At 29.7% G+C, this 20,513-nt stretch overlaps 2 protein-coding genes across 2 annotated transcripts; both read right to left on the bottom strand.

Annotated features, from left to right (window-relative positions):
• Window positions 1-2,968: 2,968 nt before the first annotated feature.
• Window positions 2,969-15,900, bottom strand: LOC148227038 (uncharacterized). Its single transcript, XM_088201907.1, has 21 exons — window positions 15,842-15,900; window positions 13,100-13,323; window positions 12,871-13,034; window positions 12,673-12,807; window positions 12,247-12,452; window positions 11,937-12,168; window positions 11,645-11,866; window positions 11,476-11,576; window positions 11,246-11,414; window positions 11,008-11,169; window positions 10,316-10,329; window positions 8,449-8,505; window positions 5,157-5,380; window positions 4,929-5,092; window positions 4,676-4,810; window positions 4,327-4,532; window positions 4,026-4,257; window positions 3,736-3,957; window positions 3,566-3,666; window positions 3,336-3,504; window positions 2,969-3,259 (listed from the first exon to the last, which is right to left on the bottom strand). The coding sequence occupies exons 2-21, from the start codon at window positions 13,318-13,320 to the stop codon at window positions 3,090-3,092; spliced, it is 3,306 nt and encodes a 1,101-aa protein (XP_088058033.1). The 5' UTR covers window positions 13,321-13,323; window positions 15,842-15,900; the 3' UTR covers window positions 2,969-3,089.
• A 1,034-nt stretch (window positions 15,901-16,934) lies between these two features.
• Window positions 16,935-20,091, bottom strand: LOC148227037 (cytochrome P450 9e2-like). The gene is made up of 10 exons (XM_088202763.1): window positions 20,033-20,091; window positions 19,142-19,365; window positions 18,910-19,073; window positions 18,699-18,833; window positions 18,247-18,452; window positions 17,944-18,175; window positions 17,649-17,870; window positions 17,480-17,580; window positions 17,253-17,421; window positions 16,935-17,176 (listed from the first exon to the last, which is right to left on the bottom strand). Exons 2-10 carry the CDS (start codon window positions 19,360-19,362, stop codon window positions 17,007-17,009), a joined length of 1,620 nt encoding a protein of 539 aa, XP_088058889.1. The 5' UTR covers window positions 19,363-19,365; window positions 20,033-20,091; the 3' UTR covers window positions 16,935-17,006.
• Between the last annotated feature and the right edge of the window lie 422 nt (window positions 20,092-20,513).

Below are 20,513 nucleotides of genomic sequence, written 5' to 3'. Positions count from 1 at the left end.
CAACCGTTATTAGTAGACCTCACGGACCACTAATTGTGATTTTTTTACTAAATTGTCCTGGCCTTCGAGTTAGGGGACTTATTTTATTTTGATAAAAACTGCTCATTGTTTGTGTCTGTGTCCGAACGATCCAGTTGTCTCCGAACATCTGGCAGAGGCAGGTGGGGACATCCCCTCATCCCTTTTAGTCAGAAAAATACATGTAGTAATTTATTTAAATGCTATGAAATATTAAAAAATCTGAATGACGTCTCTGATTGTAAACCAGAAATTCTCGGGTAATTCCTTTAAAAAAATATAAAAATAACAGTCTCTCTTTTTTTAGTGAAATCATGTCGGAATACTTTTTCACCGGTAAATATATATTTTACCAGTGAAAATGTAATTTAACTTTTTCTATATTATGCGTTTACATACTTGTATGTATGCTGTATGAACATTTCAGTGAATATGTATTTTTCAATAAAGTTATATTCTCACTAGAGAAGTCCAAATACATTTTCACAAGAAGATATATACTTCTAGTAGCAAAAATATAATTTAACTGATAGGCGCTAGGAAAATTATCAGGCGCGTACGGTGAGATACATTCCCTTTCGCTCGCTCTCGTATTAAGTAACGAGAGTAAGTGAGAGATAAAGGCGTGCGTTGCATGCGTTCCGCACGCATTTATCTTTCACTCACTCTCGTCACTATAAACGCGAGCGAGCGAAATGGAATGTATTTCACCGTACGCGTCTGAAAAATATATGCTGCTCTAAAATGTCTATGAAAAGCAATTTCACAGTTGTGAAACATCCATTTACTGTTCAAACCCAAACCTAACCTTAAAAAAGTTCTAAAACTAAATATATTTTTAGAAATTTTATTAGGTCAAATCCAAAATACAAAGTAAACCAACTCATATCTTAGGGTAAAATTAGCGAAAAAATATAGACAGACGTCTCATCTCGCATATTCCTCCACATTTAGTCTGCACTGAATATTACACTGTGTTTTATGAATATGATAGCTATCTTTACCGTTATTACCTTGGACTTCTGATATGATAGTATTGGTCAAAGTATATTTAAATCAAACTTTGCTGAATAGGAGGGCGCGAAAACAATTATCACTTCTCAGAAGCCAAAATTTCACGTCAAAAGCAATAAAATCCGTCGCAGTGGGAACGTTCTCTAATTATAACGGGTATATGAGCTAAATTAAATCACTAATTAATTCCTTAATCCTTTGAGTAGTTACTTAATTTAATACTATTAAACTTCGTTAATTTATTTTACATATATTCAATATATTATTTGGTTTTGTAGAATTTTTATGTCAAGTTTTTATGCAGAAAATTAATATAAAATATTTTTGTTATGTTATGTGACTGCCTTCTCATCGGAGTCCAGGCTTAAGTATGCAGGGCTGCAAAGCTTGCTGACCAATCGAAATTATGCAGTGATTATCCAGCCAATCGCTGCAGTCGCTTCTTAGAATGGCGAAATAGGTATATGCCTTTATGCCTGAACTACACTCTCTGGAAGTTGGCCAAGATTGGCCAAGGATGGAGAATATGATCGAGTTCGGCTCTGCCCGCTCTAAAATCTCTCGGAAGTTGTCCGAGGTTACCGAGAACGGGAGGTAAAGTGGGGGTAATTCAATCGATTTGGCCAGCTTCGAGCGCTTCCGAAGATTGTCGGCAAAAGAACCGGAGTCAAAGAGACCGAAGTCGGAGCTGCTCTTGAGATACTTCCCCTTTCGCTCTCTCGCGTGTTAAGTGACGAGAGTGAGAGAGATAATGATATGGTGTTTCGGAAACTGAAATAGAACAAGTAACTCGGTTCAATTTCAATATGCGCGTAGGCGTCCTATGGTTAATACGCATGTCGAGCGCTGCATCGTGGTCACGTGGTCAAGTTATAATAACACATGCTTATCGGGGACTTCAACAGACTCTTACTGACATCTTTGAAAATTTTAGGGCGCCAAAAGGGATTAATTATATTTTTGATAATATATTCTTCTAACAGATATCGTTATTAAATTTTTTGTCATATAAAATTAAATAATTAGTGGTACTTGATTTTGTTAAAAAAAATCGTTTCGAATATCCTTGTGTGTCTTCCTAGATCGGTTTATATAAATGTCACACCATAACGAATTCTTATTTAGAATCGATGGCGACAAATTCTAGGATAGTCACATATGTGATGTTCGTATTCTGAATTATCATTTTTATGCCTTATATCATTTTGCAAAAGCCGACAAAGATTTTGCGTAATTTGAATATTTACGACCGAAAAGTTTTCACTAATACTGTATTAGTGAGTGCTCACACAAACTTTTATAATTATCAGTAGCGTAATTTTAACAATATGACAATTTAAAAATTGCGATTATTTGGCACATTTTTCGATCGCGCGCAAATATGCCAGCTGTACGTGACAGCAGCCGCCGTGCAGACGTGATTCACGGCCGCCGTCCGGACGGCATATGAAATTTGTGGCAGTGTGGCCGCTACTCGTAAGTCGGCGACCTCGGCCGACTTCAGTTGAACTTCGGTTCGGACAACTTCCAGAGAGTGTACTGCAAGCATTGGAAAGCGACGTTCGCTTGTCTTGTTTCCTTGTTGACCGATAATCATTTTGGTCACAGTAAATTAACGCAAGTTTTAGGACAAAGACTCTTTCAAACTGTATTATTATTATTAAAAAGTATATATTTTTTTACTTTTTATATTGCTTATTCGTTAAAAAATTCCAAACAAATAAAATCCTATTCGCAAAAAATATTTTAATACGTTAGTTGGTTTGGTCTTTTTGGTCACAAAATGTTGACCTTACAACATCCTCTTTATTTGCAGAAACAAAAAGTTGGATGCGGCTTATCTAGTAAATACGATGGCTACAATATTACAACGGTGTCGTTTTTGGCCAAAAATATACAAATTAGTAAACAGTATTATTAAAAAATCATATATTTATTATAGCAATCTTGTTTAATACTACATATAAAATTTCAAAACAATAAATTTAATATCCATGTTTCTTATATATTTTTTTTTATATAAATAAAAACAGAAATAAAAATATGATCGTATCTGGTTAAGTACTTCTTTTCTTAAAACCAACCCAGATACCATTTTTCACCCTTAAGTTAAAAGGGACATTTTCCAGTTTTAATGGAATTTCAGACTTTGCAGTCACAACAACTTCTAAATTGGACAAAATGTGATATATCACTGCCTTGACCACCATCAGCGCATAGCGAGATGCTAAAATTTAATAATATTATATAATTAATATAACTTCAAAGTAAAGGAATACCTTTATAAATATATTGAGTAAAACCTATGCAATTCCTAGGACCAATTCCAAATGGAATGTAAGACCCTGGTAGGATATTGTGTTTGTTCTCATTGGAGAACCTTTCAGGATCGAATTTATCAGGGTCTGAAAAATACTTTGGGTCACGATGTAGCGCGTATATTGGCAGCCAAATTAATTCGTTTTCTTTTAACTAAAAGCATTATAAAATATTAGATTGCGTTGTCTTTAAAAATATATAATATAGTTATTACTTCAAATGTAATATCAGAATCATCTGACGGAGGAGGAAGGTTGTATGTTTTATCGCAAACTCTATCTACAGCTGTAAGTGGAGGCCATAACCTTAAAGTTTCTAAAAATTAATATAAATATGATTATAACATTGCACTAGATTATATTAAGAATATGTTTGAAAACTCACCTGAAACGCACATATCGAGGTATGTTAACTTTTGAATGTCGTAATAAACGAATTTATCATCTGAATTTCTTTTGTGTTCGTCAATTTCTTCGTGCAGCTTCTTCTGTATTTCTGGATCTCGAGATATTTCATAGAAAAAGAACGCGAGTGTCGAAGAAGTTGTGTCAAATCCTCCGATGAAGAATATGAACGCTTGGGCTACTAAGTATTCGTCTGTCCATTCTAAAATATGAATAGCATATTCAGCACAACATTTTTATGATATTATTATACAATATGTGAATATTAACGCATGTTTGATGTTTTCTTTCCCAATGCCGATTCCTCTACTGTAGAAAAACCAGTATCTGCTGTGTCATCTGCATCTTTCTCGTGAACTAAAGATCCTTTCTTGACTTGCATCAGCAAATGAATCATGTCATGTCTTATGATTTTATTTTCTTCCCTGTTTTTTATAGAGCCTAAGACCAAATTCCTAAAAAAGGCCGACATCTCAGGACGTCCTATTGTCATATTCAGAAACTGAAATATGTTTATATATTATAATTAATTGTTTTTAGAAACATTATTAATCCGTATAATTAAAGTTACCTTTGCTAGCCTAGGAAAAGTCGCAAAGATAAAAAATTTAAGAATTTGAATTGAGCTCAAGTTCGTCGTTAGTTTACTCATTCTGTAAAATTCGTTGTTGTTGTCTGTCAAAGAATTATTAACTACACCAAAAGCCGAAGTGGCAATAGTGTCAACTGTGTATTTTGAAAATGTATCTTTTGCTTCAAAATCAATCACATCCTTCCCTGTTAAAATAAACCAAAATTTGTATACCAATTATGTAATATTATCACATAATAGTAATTAAAATTTAAAAAAATTAAAACATCGCCATACATATTCTTATGTACATATTAAATTTAATATGTGATTAATGGTGTTTGTATACCTTGTTTCTCCAACTCTTTTAGGTAAAATTCGCTCATGTTCTTTGCGCATTGTTCTATATAAATGAACATGTTCTTCATCTTTGAAGATGAAAAGGCAGGACTTAACGTTGCTCGCATATCTCTCCATCTGTTACCTTAATTAAAAAAATAGTACCTAATATAAATATTTTAATGTTTAAATAATTATTAGCAGTATTTTCTCAAAATATCATCCAAAATATAATAATACTCCCATAAAATAATAAAACTCACCTTTAAGATTGAGCAAAGTTTTTCCAAACAATTCTTTTCCTTGTTCGTCAAGCAACGACAAGTGATCGTGGAAAGTGTCAAAGTCTTTTACTCCAATCGTTTTGATGAGCTCCACATCTCTCAAAACGATCAACGGACTTAATCCTTGAAATATTCCAATGTATCTACAACACAGTCGTATATTAATTTATATCTTTCAACAATTATTAATCATGAGTATTATATTACTTTTGATCTGGATAGGCGTTATACATACTGGTGATGAATGTCGGCATATTTTCAAGACATGCTAACATTTTTATGTTATTCCCAAATATTGGCAGTGGAGGTGTCACATATTTTATTCCTGTGTTTCTAAAGCGCATCTGCTTCCATTTTCCATATATACAATAAGCTATAAAGAGACCCAGGAAAATGTAGAAAAAGTCCAATAAACCGCTCCAACCCATGATCTACAAAAAATGGCAAAGTTATGAATATACGTACATATTAAAAAAATAACTATTTTTTCTATTCTACACATAAAAATTAAACGGTTAATTCACAAACTATAGATAAAAGCATAGATTAAAAAAATACGCCGCTTAGCTCTCATTTTCATTTGAGTTGTTGCGACTACACACAGATCATTACGTTTGAAAGGGTCTTTGTCTCAAAATTTGCGTTAATTTATTGTGACCAAAATGATCATCCAGCAACAATAGCGTAAAGGATTGGGACCACATAATAACCCTCGCTACGACCAGAAAAATAACACGCAAGGAGTCTCGGGTGCATTGGAATGCCCATGAAACGAATGTCACTTTCTAAAGGCGTATACCTATTTTAAATTATTTAATTGTCTTATGATTTAAATTGTCTTAAAAACAGCAACTTTTATTTCACTTGTGTAAGATTTCAATATAAAAAATTAACTTTTCCGTTGCTTGCAAAATTATTGTCCTCTTCTTATATATTCAGCATATTCCTTAGTACAAGAATGTCATATTAAAAAAATATTCGAATCAAATAAATCATTTGATTCAAGAATTTGTTGAATGTTTTACTTTAAGTAAAGAAGAAAAAATTGAATTGAAACTATTTGAAGATTTTTTCTGTGAATGTGGATCAAGTACCAATTAGAGTATTAGACTGTAGTTTAAGTTTATTGACTGCAATCTTTGCCAGTTTAATAAAATAAGCATTGAAGAACAACTGTAATATTTTCACAAAAATCTGAGCCGTAAAGGTACCAAAAGTTACACTGAAAACCATGTATGTGCATTTGTGACAGTACATTCTCCATTATAAATATTGATAAAATCAAGCGAAGCTCGTTTTTAAGTAATGAATAGGGATTGCAATTTTCTCTACCGGTATTACAAAGATAAAAACAGTTAATACTGGTATAGGGGCCTATTTATATTTATATATTTTCATTTACATTTCGTTATAGCCAAAACTTGGCGGCACTCTGGTAACACTCTCGACTGGCAACTTTCGGCGCGCTCGCGCGCTGTTATGGGCCCGCGCCCCGTTCAATTGTAAACAATTGTAATTAATTCTCAATAAAAAATATAGCTAACAACTCATTATTTTTATGTCAGTTACAATTATCCGAAAAAACCTTGGGCGGTTTCCATATATTGAGTCGCAGGTTTTTCGTGAATTTTTTTCTGTTTGTACAAAATGCGACATATTATTAAAAAAACAGATTTTTATGATTGATGAGTATGATATTTTATTAATTAATATATATCATTTTAATTTAATTATTGCACGCTTAATAGTTATTTTAAGATATCGCAGAAATATTTATTTTCGAAAGATTTATCTCTCGTGTACTTTCTGTCTATTTGTGGTGTTGGAGTTGTAAATATGATTTTTCCTAATATAAGTGAATCTATTTTTTAAAAACATTGCGTTGCATTTTTTAAAAATAAATTTTGTTATTTATTTATTTGTTATAGCGCAAAAAATATTATATTTTCATATTTATTCACTTAAAAATATAAAAGATAAATAGAGTTTGATGTGAAAAAAACATTAGCCAACACATTTTAGTTACATTGTCTAGTACAACCTATTTTTAGTTAATAACAAAAAATTAATAACATTTATATAGCTATATTTTCTAATGAAAAATGTTCTTGTTTTTAAAAAAAAAACATACATTTTGCGCCAATTTTTCAAATTCATTTTTTATTTAAATTTACTTATTGAGACTTACTGCTAATATTTAATACTTATGCTTAGTGTAACATATTCCATTGATTATTTGGGTGAAAATATGTCTGAATGGAGATTTTATTTGTTTCGACCATCGTGACGCATTGGGGTAATCTGTTAGGTTACGATGGTCTCAATTTAATCAAAATAAATAATAGTGTGTGGATGCAATACTTGCTTTTTTTCACTTCGCCAGCCATCCCTATCATAAAAAAATAAGCTGTCAGGCCACGGCGGTACGCTTATTTCTCTGTTACATAACTGGAAACTGCTAGGTACCTTTAGATTTGCCTGAGATAAAGGCTATGTAATCATTTTATGGTGACACGTCACGCATATCGTTAAAAAATATCAATAAAATTTTAAAAATTTGCGCCTAAATATCAGCCAGTGAGAAAAACGATGCAATGTGTAGTATTTTTCAGAATCCCTGCATTCTTTCTTAAACAATATGATAACTATCTCATTGCGAGTTTTGCATGTCTGTTTTATAGATTGTGAAGAATAAGAATATTGCGCAGTACATTTTGCAATGGACGATACTATATAACATATTCAAATCAGTATGACTAAAATTAATTTTATAATAAATAGGTTAGTAATATAACTATTGATTCATGCTGCCTAACATATCCACTACAGTAATATTAAAATTAGAAGTATTAAATATTTTAATTATGGTTTTAAACCATTTCGTTTTTATTGATTGCTACATATTTTTTTTTAGATTAATTCTATGTAAAACTATTTATTTTTTAGTAATAAATTATATTTATAGAGTGTTTAATTATAAAGAAATTTTTACAGTACTAATTATTCTTAATATTACATTATAATTATTTCATACAATAGTGAGAATACACTATAATCTATATTATACAACACTTACATAGTCAGATAATACAATAAATTTGTTGACAGATAGCAGAATATTATTTTGTTAAAAGTATATTGGAATGTCATACATATAAAGTTGTAGATATGAATCGCTACCTGTATATGTAATAGTAATGTAAAATTTAATCAGTTAATATCAAATCAGAATTTAATTTTAAGAACATGATAAGAAGTGCAGCATTCTAAATGAACATACATTTTGTATCTAGCAAATTAATATTGTTAGACTTGGCTCATAAATACTAATATTGTTTGGTTAAATAATTTATATCTATTAATTAATGCTTCAACCTTGAACTTAAATAATTAAGTATATTAAAACAAGCAACAATAGAATAGTATATTATAACAATAGAAGGTCTTAGTTTTGCCTAAGATATTCATTTACATTATTATATAATTAAATCAAGCTCACTTTTATTCTGTTACTACAGCGTATCACGTTGATATTCGAGCCAGGTTCAACTCGGTACTAATTGACATCACTAGAATATTAAGTAATATCTGTCTGACAAACTCAACATCGATTCTCAAATATTTACAGCTTACTTTTTATTAAAAAGATTTAAGAGTAGTTTTTATAGTAATATAATGCAGTATATATTAGTTACCAATAGTACATTATCTGATAGCTAACACTTTATTTTGGTATGATACATATATTTTTTTATTTTTCATACCAAAAATAATTTTATAATATATTATAACGCAACGAAACTAAATTGTTGAAAAAATTCAAAATAAAAATATTTTTTAAAAAACCCTCAATATTACAAATTTATTTAAGGCACAAAATGTCCCCGCTCACAGGTGTTTCAGCTTAGATTTTTATATTTAAGATTAGCAATTTTTCAAAATTTAGAATCAAATTAAGTTTTTAAAATTAGTAAATATTAATAATAATATTTTTATAAATATCCACATTAAACATATAAAACGCAATTTTGTAATGATATTTTTTTAATAATTTTAAAATAACTTATGGCATAAGTGTCATTAAAAAAAGTTATCATGATAAAAATCTAAATTTGTGGTAAAATTGTGGTTGCGTGCGTGCACTGCATCAACAAAACTTTAATTATTATAAGTATTTTTTTCGTCATGATTATAATATATAATCATATTTTTTAATTTTTCAACCTAATATCTAGAATTTATTTAAAACGTGTATTCAAAATAAGATAATATAGAACTAGAACGCATTAAATTTTTAATAAAATTATTTGTATATTTTTCTGAAAAAGTCACAAAATAATATATATATAGAGAGACATTGAATAGTTTTTCGTTCTGCAAGGGCTGCTTTTTAAACTAATATTATAGTACTGCGAAGTTCGGACTGGCTATTAAAACTTAGATCTGAATTCAAACATTTATTTTACCTGGTATGGTCAAGGCGCACCAACCGGTCCACTTATTAGTGACGACCGACTGGAAAAAGTCCACCAAAACCTCAGTTTTTGATCGCCATGGGCTCTACATTTGCGATTCTGACGGCAACATTTTGCACTTCAAAGGAGGGGATTTAATATTTTTATCTAAGGCTCTGTTCGGTTATTTTTTATTAGTCAATTACTTTTTTCTGTTCGGCGTTAGTTATTTTTTAATAATTAAATAAGAAAATTATAAAACAATGATTTTATTAACAAATACGCCTGATACAACATTCAATATGCGAAAATTAATTATATCGAAATAAATAGACAAAGAGTAAAAAAATCAGCATCATATTTCTGAAAAAAAATGTTGAATATGATTTTTATTATTAGTATTTAACTAAGTTGCTTACGTATATTTTAATTGTATTGCTAGTTCTGACATTAAATAACTACATAGCTTCTCATAAAATGCCAGTATTTTGACTAATATTAAAACGCAGAAGTGTGAAAATGGTCGTTAGCGTTATATAAGAGCATGTTTTTTGATCTGGCTGGCAAATAATGCAATCGAAATGTCTAGAAAAGATTTCTCAAAATATTTTAAATTTTTAAATTCTATAAAAGTATTACAAGGTAAATGATTATTTCACTTCTTTAAGCTGCTGGTAAGGTACATTCTTTATGCGCCACCCAGTGGTGTAGCTGGGATATGTGCCCCCCCCCCATATATTTTTTGCAGGGTCATAAAATCAGCATTTCTTAAAATAATAAATTGGTTATTATTTAGCCCTTGTTATTCGTGGATTTATATATGTTTTAGTGCATTTAGGGAAAAGAACCACACTAGACGATCCCATCGCGGCCCGCCCCCCCATAGCTACGCCATTAACACCACCTAATTACCAGCGATTGTGTTCCTGCGTATTTTTATAAGTACAACATGAAAAATCAAAAATTAAGGTACTTACTTAGGTAACTAAGATTGAGCATAGGCCTTTACCCACCTGCCGAAAACTCCTGTAGGCTTTGCCGTCACGATCAATGACAGCCGCCAGGTTTCCGTTCACGATTAAGGACCGGGAGTATTGAACAACTCATTAATAAACACAGCTATCTGACTTATTGATTAGTTCTCATCCATGTATTCGCAGTTGGTGGGCACATTGTGGTCAAACATTTAATGTTTTTATTTTTTCTGCTACTATGCCCTGCACATGTATTTAACTAATATAAACTTTAATGTTGGAATGTAAATAAAATTATTACTAACTAACCGGTAAATATTCAGAAAAAATATATAGAAATGTTTTTATCTCATTTATAATACACCATATTGAGAAAAGCTGCAATATAATTAAAATATTTACTATCAACAATATAATACTTAAAATATAATAAAAAATCAGAACGAATCAAAAGTAAAATTTAATTTAAAACGCAAAAGTTGCGGGTCCGGTATTTACACACTTAATAGATGCGGTACCTCACGACAGTGAGAAACCGACAGCTAGTTTATTTTAATTACACAATATATTTTATAATTATGTTTTTAAAAGTAGTTTTAAATACAAATATAGCTTTATCTGCTTAGGTACTTCTTCTCTTAAAACCCGCCCAAATACCATTTTGAGTTTTTATACTAAACGGTATATTTGCCAGTTTCACTGGAATTTCAGATTTTGCAGTCACAACAACTTCCAAATTAGACAAAATGTGATATATCACTGCCTTGACCACCATCAGTGCATAGCGAGATGCTAAAATATAATAATGTTACATGATTAATTTAATTTTAAATTTAAGAAATATCTTAATAATTATAATTAATAAAACCTATGCAATTCCTAGGACCGATTCCAAACGGAATATAAGACCCTGGTTGGATATTGTGTTTGTTTTCATCGGAAAATCTTTCAGGGTCAAATTTTTCAGGGTCAGAAAATAGCTTAGGATCACGATGTAGAGCGTATACTGGAAGCCATATAAATTCATTCTCTTTCAACTAAAAGCATCATAACATATTAGATGTAATTGAATATTAAAAAAATATATATAGTTTTTACTTCATATGAAATATCAGAATCATCTGATGGAGGAGGAAGTTTGTATGTTTTATCGCATACTCTATCTAAAGCAGGAAGTGGAGGCCATAGCCTTAAAGCTTCTAAAATATATATAAATATGATTATAGTATTTAACAATATTATAATACGAATATGTTTAATGGCTCACCTGAAACGCACATGTCAAGATATGTTAACTTTTGAATGTCGTAATAAACGAATTTGTTATCTGATTTTTTTTTGTGTTCGTCAATTTCTTTGTGCAGCTTTTTCTGTATTTCTGGATCTCGAGATATTTCATAGAAAAAGAACGCGAGTGTCGAAGAAGTTGTGTCAAATCCTCCTAAGAAGAATAAAAACGCTTGGGCCACTAAGTATTCGTCTGTCCATTCTGAAATATTAAGCAAATACTTAGCACAATATTTTAATGATATTATTATACAGAAAATGTGGATATTAACTCATGTTCGATGTTTTCTTTCCTAATGCCGATTCCTCTACTGTAGCAAAACCAGTATCTGCTGTATCATCTGCATCTTTCTCGTGAACTAAAGATCCTTTCTTGGCTTGCATCAGTAAATGAATCATGTCATGTCTTATGATATTATTTTCTTCCCTATTTTTCATAGAGCCTATGACTAAATTCCTGAAAAAGGTCGATATCTCAGGACTTGCTATTGTTAAATTCATCAGCTGAAATATATACATATATTATATATTAAACTTTGATTTTCTTAGAAACATATTAAAAATCTGTATATGTCAATATACCCTAGCAAGCTTAGGAAAAGTCACTAGGATGAATAATTTTAAGGTTTGGAATTTGTTGAATGTCGACGTGAGTTTGCCCATTCTGTAAAATTCGTTGTTGCTGTCTGTCAAAGAATTATTAACAACTCCAAAAGCTGATGTGGCAATTGTGTCAATTGTGTATTTTGAAAATGTATCTTTTGCTTCAAATTCAATCACATCCTTTCCTGTAATTAAGAATATACAATAGAATTCATAGCAATTATGTGATATTATAATATTGCTTAAAAGCTACACACATTAACATGTCAACAGTGATATTTCAACTATTTAATCTACTCTATTTTAGTAAATGATGAAGTCTTTATATAATATTTTTTACGTACTTTATCTGCATATCTTTGTGTGCATATAGAATATAATAGATATTAATTATCATTTATATACCTTGTCTCTCCAACTCTTTAAGGTAAAATTCGCTCATGTTTTTTGCGCATTGTTCTATGTAAATAAACATATTCTTCATTTTAGAAGACGAAAAGGCAGGACTCAACGTTGCTCGCATATCTCTCCATTTGTTACCTGTAATTTAAAAATGAATGAATGAACTGTATTTACTCTATTTAAATAATACTATTGTCTCACCTTTAAGACTAAACAAAGCCTTTCCAAATAAGTCATCCCCTTGTTCGTCAAGGAATGGCAGGTGATCGTGGAAAGTGTCAAAGTCCTTCACTCCGACCGTCTTGATGATTTCCACATCTCTCAAAACTAGCATCGGTTTTAATCCTAGAAATATGCCGATGTATCTACGATACAAGACTATTGTAATTGAATTATTTTATAGTAATTTTTGATAAAACATTTATATTACTTTTGATCTGGATAAGCGTTATACATGTTGGTTACGAACGTCGTCATATTTTCAAGACAGGCTAACATTTTTATGTTATTCCCAAATATTGGCAGTGGAGGTGTCACATATTTTATTCCTGTGTTTCTATAGCGCATCTGCTTCCATTTTCCATATATACAATAAACTATAAAGAGACCCAGAAATAGGTAGAAAAAGTCCCATAAACCGCTCCAACCCATGATCTACAAAAATATAGATAAATATTAAAAATAAGTATTTTTAACATATACAAATAAAAATATTTGTTCACTAAGAACAGATTAAAACATATATTTAAAATATACCGTTAAACTTATATTTTCATTTAAGTTATAGACCAAAAAAATTAAGTTTAATATAAACTCACTGATTCTATGTCAGATCGCACGTCGGGAAAATATATTTAATTTGAAATGAAAAAGTGATAGAGTTTTACATATTAACTAGTCATTTTTACAGACGGTGCGCGACAAACACAATAAACACGACCTAATTACAGCTTGTTCAAACTTGACACCGACTATCTTAACGGATCAGGCTATCGGACTTATTAATTCAAATGGATGTAGCGTCAGCAGTTGCTGCTGCAAAAATTCATTCACCGTAATTTTTGATCACACCTCAAATTTTTGTAAACAAGCATTTTATGTTTACAAAAATATACGTATAAAATAAATTTTTGAGTGAGAAGAATTTCGTGAATGTCTTAATTTAACTAAGGAAGAACAAATTGAGTTGAAAATAATTTGAGATCAATATTGTATGAATGTGGATTAAGTACTAATAAAATTGAGGTTAAAGGTTATTAAACTGATATTTACCGAAATAAACTATGCAAATACAACTGAAGGATTTTTATAAAAATCTGAACCGTGAAAGGTACAAAAAGTTGCGCTAAAACTTTTTGCATGTTTGAAATTATTGTTATATATTATAACTCTTTGCTTTCGTAAGTTCAACGAACCCTCATACGAGTTTTGATCCAGCAAGACACCCCTTTTCTTACATTTAATTAGCATAATTATATAAATAGGGGAATGTCCTTTGTTCGTCAGCATTCCTACTAATTACTTCAAACCATACGGTCAGTCCTCCGTCTGACGACCACCCTAAATACCGATTTTCATCGAGTACCCGCGAATATATAACATTATTATGTATATGAACAGACATTCTCGATTATAAACATAGCTATGGGGGGGGGGCTGGCAGTCCCGGGCGGCACTTGCTCGGGGCGGCATATTCGCGATGGGATCGTCTAGTGTGGTTCTTAACACTGAATGCACTAAAACATATATAAATCACGAATAACAAGAGCTTAATAATAACCAATTTATTATTTTAAGAAATGCTGATTTTATGACCCTGCACAAATTGTATGGGGGGGGCGGCAATTTTAAGGATCGCCCTGGGCGGCACAATCTCTAGCTACGCCACTGCTTGTTAGCAAAAAACGTTGCAATATATTTTATATTAAATTTATTTTACCTCAGCAGTTTTCCTTAAAGAATATGACTCCTATCTGATTTCGACTTGTGCAGACCTGTTATGGTATGTGACGACACGACTACATAAGAAAATTTAAATATTGCGCCATCATTTTATGTATTGCGCAGTACATTTTGCTATGGAAGATACAATACAGTCGACTGATATTAACACTAAACTAAATTTTATACGAAATAAGTTAGTAATAAAACTATTGATTTATGCTGCCTAACATATAATTGCAGGTGTAATAAAATATGATGTTATAAGTCAGCCTAATTTTTTTATAAATGACATATTAAAATAATTAAATTTTAACTTATTTTTAATGTTCTCTATTGATTTTTTAACGGGTACGATTATAAGTCTTAAATAATAAGTATGACAAAATACTAAATTCAGGAATTGCTTGTTATATTTCTGAATAAAAAAATACCAAATACCTAGTATCATAAACACTATTACACAATGTAAAAAGCAAATCTATTTTTTTATAATCGTTGCTAATTATTCTTAGTATAACATTATATTAAAAGTATATCAATGTTTCTGAAAAAACATTTATGTATAATACATGTTCAGATAATGCAATAAATTTGTCGAAAGATAGTATATGTAATATTATGATGCAAAAATATTGTACAAATAAAGTTGTAGGCATAAATTGTTATCTGTATATGTAATTACAATATAAAGAGCAATACTAATTAGTTTATTATGAATTAAAATTAAATTTTAATTTGACAGATACCAACAAAGGCGAAGTTGTATTAATAAGCTTATTAAAATGGAATATTATTCATATTTTACTTATATTAATTAGTCAGTATTTAAATAGTTTTATTAGGCATTTTATATGTTATCAGTACAAACCTAAATAACTTCAATCATTATACCGTTATTATATTAATTTATGTTAGGTTTGGGTTTAAACAGCAAATGGACATTTCGCAACTGTCAAATAAAACTGACCTTGAGATTAAAATACAAATTATATAATATAAATATTGGCTATTATTTATAAATATAGAACCATTCACTTAAAGCAATGACCATTTAATATTAAATACTGTCCAAAATATGACTTTAATACTGATGAGATCATAAATACTGATAATAAATAATGCTTTGACCTTGAACTTAAAATATAGTAATTTAGTATAATACAAACATAGGTTTTAGTTTTCCTTTAGATATTATTTAACTTTTTTATATCAATAATATCAAACTTACTTTTATTTTGTTACTACAGCGTATCACGTTGATGTTCGAGTCGAGTTCACCTCGAAACTAATTGACAATCACCAAGTATTAAATAATATCAGACTGGCTATTATCTCAATAACGATTCTCAAAAATTTAGTAGCATACAACAGTCCTTACTTTCAAATAAAAATGCTTTTAAAGTTGTTTTTGTGCTATTATGTCACGATAAATTTATTTGAATCCATGTTTTAAACGGAGAATATAATAGGTAGCAATAGTACATCATCTGATAACCGATAAACTGTTTTAGTATCATATGTATTTAGATAATCTAGAGTCGCTATTGTATTTTATAACAATGGAGTTAGGGGTGAATTTAAAAATCGCACCGCCACAAAAGCTTAGTGACCGTGTAAAGACGCTGACGAAAACCGTGTTTTTGGTATAGATTTGAAGTTTTTAATACACGATTTATCACCATATTTTATTTATAATTTGTTAATCTTAACCAATCTTAATAAATAGTATATCGAGAATATTTTTTTACTAAGATTACTAAAATATAAGTTATAAAAAAGCACTTTATTTTACATAGATTTTAAAACAAGAGTGTATGTAATCAAATTATTTTATTATAAAATAAAAGACAGTTTCATTGCGAAAAAATATTTATTTTAAAACTTTAACCCGCAAAAGAATTTTGGTGGTCCGCAGAGAAATTTTCACACAACTATTATTTTTGTGTATATTAAAACTATTATTAACAAATCTGTGATTATATTATATATTAAGATTTTTTCATTATAATAGTGGCATTATATCATTATTAATACATCCATTATTGATATTCATTATCTTTCAATAGCTTGAAGTGCAAATATAAGTACCATTATGTTTATAATGATTCTTGCTTAAGAAAATCATGGTTGTAGTCCACGTGATATAGCATTTTAAGTTTAGTGGTCCGTAAAGTCCGAAAGGTTGACTACTGATGCATTAGTATGTTATTAAAAACCATTACGTTATATAAATATAATGTCTTGTATATTTTATTAAAATTCATGGTTGTGTTGTTCAATAGAATATATATTATATAATTTAATAAATAAAATTCATTATAATTGATCCATATATTTTATTACCATGTTATACAAAATAATAGATTAAATAAAATACATATAACCGTATTTTGTTATGTACTTCTTTTCTTGAACCCAGCCCAAATGCCATTTTTCGCCTTTACATTAAAAGGAATATTTGCAAGTTGTAATGGAATTTCAGACTTCTCAGTAACAACAACTTCTAAATTGGACAAAATGTGATATATTACTGCCTTGACCACCATCAGCGCATAGCGAGATGCTAAAATTTAATAATATTATATAATTAATATAGCTTCAAAGTAAAGGAATACCTTTATAAATATATTGTGTAAAACCTATGCAATTTCTAGGACCTATTCCAAATGGTATATAAGACCCTGGTTGAATATTGTGTTTGTTCTCATCAGAGAACCTTTCAGGATTGAATTTATCAGGGTCTGAAAATAGCTTTGGATCACGATGTAGAGCGGATACTGGCAGCCAAACCAATTCGCCTTTTTTCAACTGAAACCAACATAAACATTGCATTTTGTTGAGTATTAAAAAAAACAAATAGTTTTACCTCATATGAAATATCTGAATCGTCTGATGGAGGAGGAAGGTTGTATGTTTTATCGCATACTCTATCTATAGCAGGAAGTGGAGGCCATAGTCTTAAAGTTTCTGAAAAATATATAAATATATTAAAAATATGGCACTATATTATAATAATAAAATGCTTAATGACCCACCTGATACGCACATGTCAAGATATGTTAACTTTTGTATGTCGTAATAAACGAATTTATTATCCGAATTTCTTTTGTGTTCATCAATTTCCTCGTGCAGTTTCTTCTGTATTTCTGGATCTCGAGATATTTCATAGAAAAAGAACGCTAGTGTAGAAGAAGTTGTATCAAATCCTCCGATGAAGAATAGTAACGCTTGAGCTACTAAGTATTCGTCTGTCCATTCTGAAATATAACCAAAAAATTCAGCACAAAATTTTTATAATATGTTAATATATCTCATATTGTGAATAATAACTCATGTTTGATGTTTTCTTTCCCAATTCCGATTCCTCTACAGTAGAAAAACCTGTATCGGATTTCTCTTCTGTATCTTTCTCGTGAATTAAGGATCCTTTCTTGGCTTGCATCAACAAATGAATCATGTCATGTCTGATGATTTTATTCTCTTCCCTATTCTTCATGGAGCCTTTGACCAAATTCGTGAAAAAATCCGTTATCTCAGGACGTCCAATTGTTAATTTCATCATCTGAAATGTAACGATTTATTTTAATTTTAACTTCCTAAAATCATCTCAAAAATCTATATATGTAAAGTTACCTTAGCTAGCTTAGGGAAAGTCAGCAAAAATAAAAATTTTATGTTTTGCATTATGGTAAGGTTCGAGGAGAGCTTGCTCATTCTGTAAAATTCGTTTTGGCTGTCTGTCAGAGAATCATTAACGACTCCATATGCCGATGTGGCAATCGTGTCAATTGTGTATTTTGAAAAGGTATCTTTTGCTTCAAAATCAATCACATCCTTTCCTGTTAATACAAATTAAAAATGGTTTTATACTAATAATGTCATATTATCATATAAAATATACGGATAACATTTTAACTTAATATCATAATAATTTTAATACATTATCAAAAATATTCTTTATTTATGTAAATTGTCAATATCTATATTAAAAATATTCATTACTTATATATACATATATCTTAACATATTAAATTTTATATATTTATATATACAAAATTTAATATATCATATTATAAAATTCTTACCTTGTCTCTCCAACTCCTTAATATAAAATTCGCTCATGTTCTTTGCGCATTGTTCTATGTAAATGAACATGTTCTTCATTTTTGAAGACGAAAAGGCAGGACTTAAAGTGGCTCGCATTTCTCTCCATCTATTCCCTGTAATTTTATGAACATTTCATTTAATATATATATAGCGTATTCGAAAAAATATCCTATATCAAGCCCATATAACCTTTAAGACTAAACAAAGACTTTCCAAATAAATCCTGTCCTTCTTCGTCAACGAGCGCCATATGGTCGTGGAAAGTGTCAAAGTCTTTTACTCCAATAGTTTTGATGATCTCCACATCTCTTAATACGAGCAACGGATTTAATCCTAAAAATATACCGATGTATCTACAATACAAACCTTATATTATATATAATTTTCCACTAATAACTATTTATGGAAAAACCTATATCACTTTTGATCTGGATAAGCGTTGTACATCCTGCTGACGAACGTTATCATATTTTCACGAACAACTAACATTTTTATGTTATTTCCAAATATTGGCAATGGAGGTGTAACATACTTAATTCCTGTGTTTCTAAAGCGCATTTGCTTCCATTTTCCATAGATGCAATAAGCTATAAAGATACCCAGAAAAAGGTAGAGAATGTCCAATAAACAGCCACACCCCATGATCTACAAAAGATGAATAGACATACATAAATAATAACTCATTATCTATATATTAAAAGACAAAAAAGGTAAACTTTTAGCAAAATCATTAAAGTTTTTTATAAGTATTAGATATTTAAAAAATATTTTATTATACATATATTAATGTTACTGTCAAATTGACCAAAAAGTGTTCTATATGTGTTAATTTTCTTAACAAAATAAACACATAATAAATTCATAATTACTGAAATGTTAAATTGCACCATGTGTATATCAATATTTTAATTTCACTTACAATGACAAATAACACAATTTGTAGACATATGGTGATATAATATGGCGTTTACTAATACAGTTGCAAGTTATCTGTTCATATTATAGTTATGTATATAAAAAGCATTATCAATCAATTAATATCTTATCATTATTTAAAATAATGCTCCACAGGTACAGACAAAGAAGCAAATGCTATTAATTAAAATGATTCAATTCTGACCCTGTGAGTCAATTTGGTTATTGACCTTCACTTCCAAATACAACTATTGCATTTTTTAATATTAATTTTTTAATATTAATAATACTTACTAAACACTGTCTAACCCTTGCAACAAAACAATAAAAACTGTCTTATTTGTACTATAGATTATTATTATATTTTACTTTGGTATGTTAATTGAATCGAGCTTACGTTTATTTTTTTATCACAGCTTATTGCGTTGCTGTTCGAGCCGTGTTGTACTTGGTACTAATTCGCAATCTCTTCAACATTATATTATATTTGTCTAGATGTAATCTTAACAGGGATTCTCAAATATTAAACAACAATTTATGTGCTATCATGAAACAATTGGTCTTATTTATCTTATCAGTAATTATTAATTTAATGTAGCTAAGAATGTAGCGCAGTAAATGTATTGTAGAAAAATCACTAAATTGCAAAATAAAACATAATAAAGGGAAAGTATTAGAAAGTACATATTTTGTAAAAATAAATAAGTACTTGGTGTAGGTATTAAACTTTGTAAATGATATTAATAAATTATTGAAAAAAGTACGATGTTTATAAGAGGTCGTAATGCTTAATTTGGAAACAATAATTGATTCTGTGATACTAACCTTGCCATCCGTCATAGGCGCATGTGACATTTTGTGCAACAGGATTTTATTAT

Source organism: Plectrocnemia conspersa, unplaced genomic scaffold, assembly GCF_051122295.1.
Source record: "Plectrocnemia conspersa isolate PC_06_02 unplaced genomic scaffold, ASM5112229v1 ptg000013l, whole genome shotgun sequence".
NCBI lineage: Eukaryota > Metazoa > Arthropoda > Insecta > Trichoptera > Polycentropodidae > Plectrocnemia > Plectrocnemia conspersa.
Note: the sequence above shows the minus strand (reverse complement) of the source record. Positions and strands in the feature narration are given on the sequence as shown.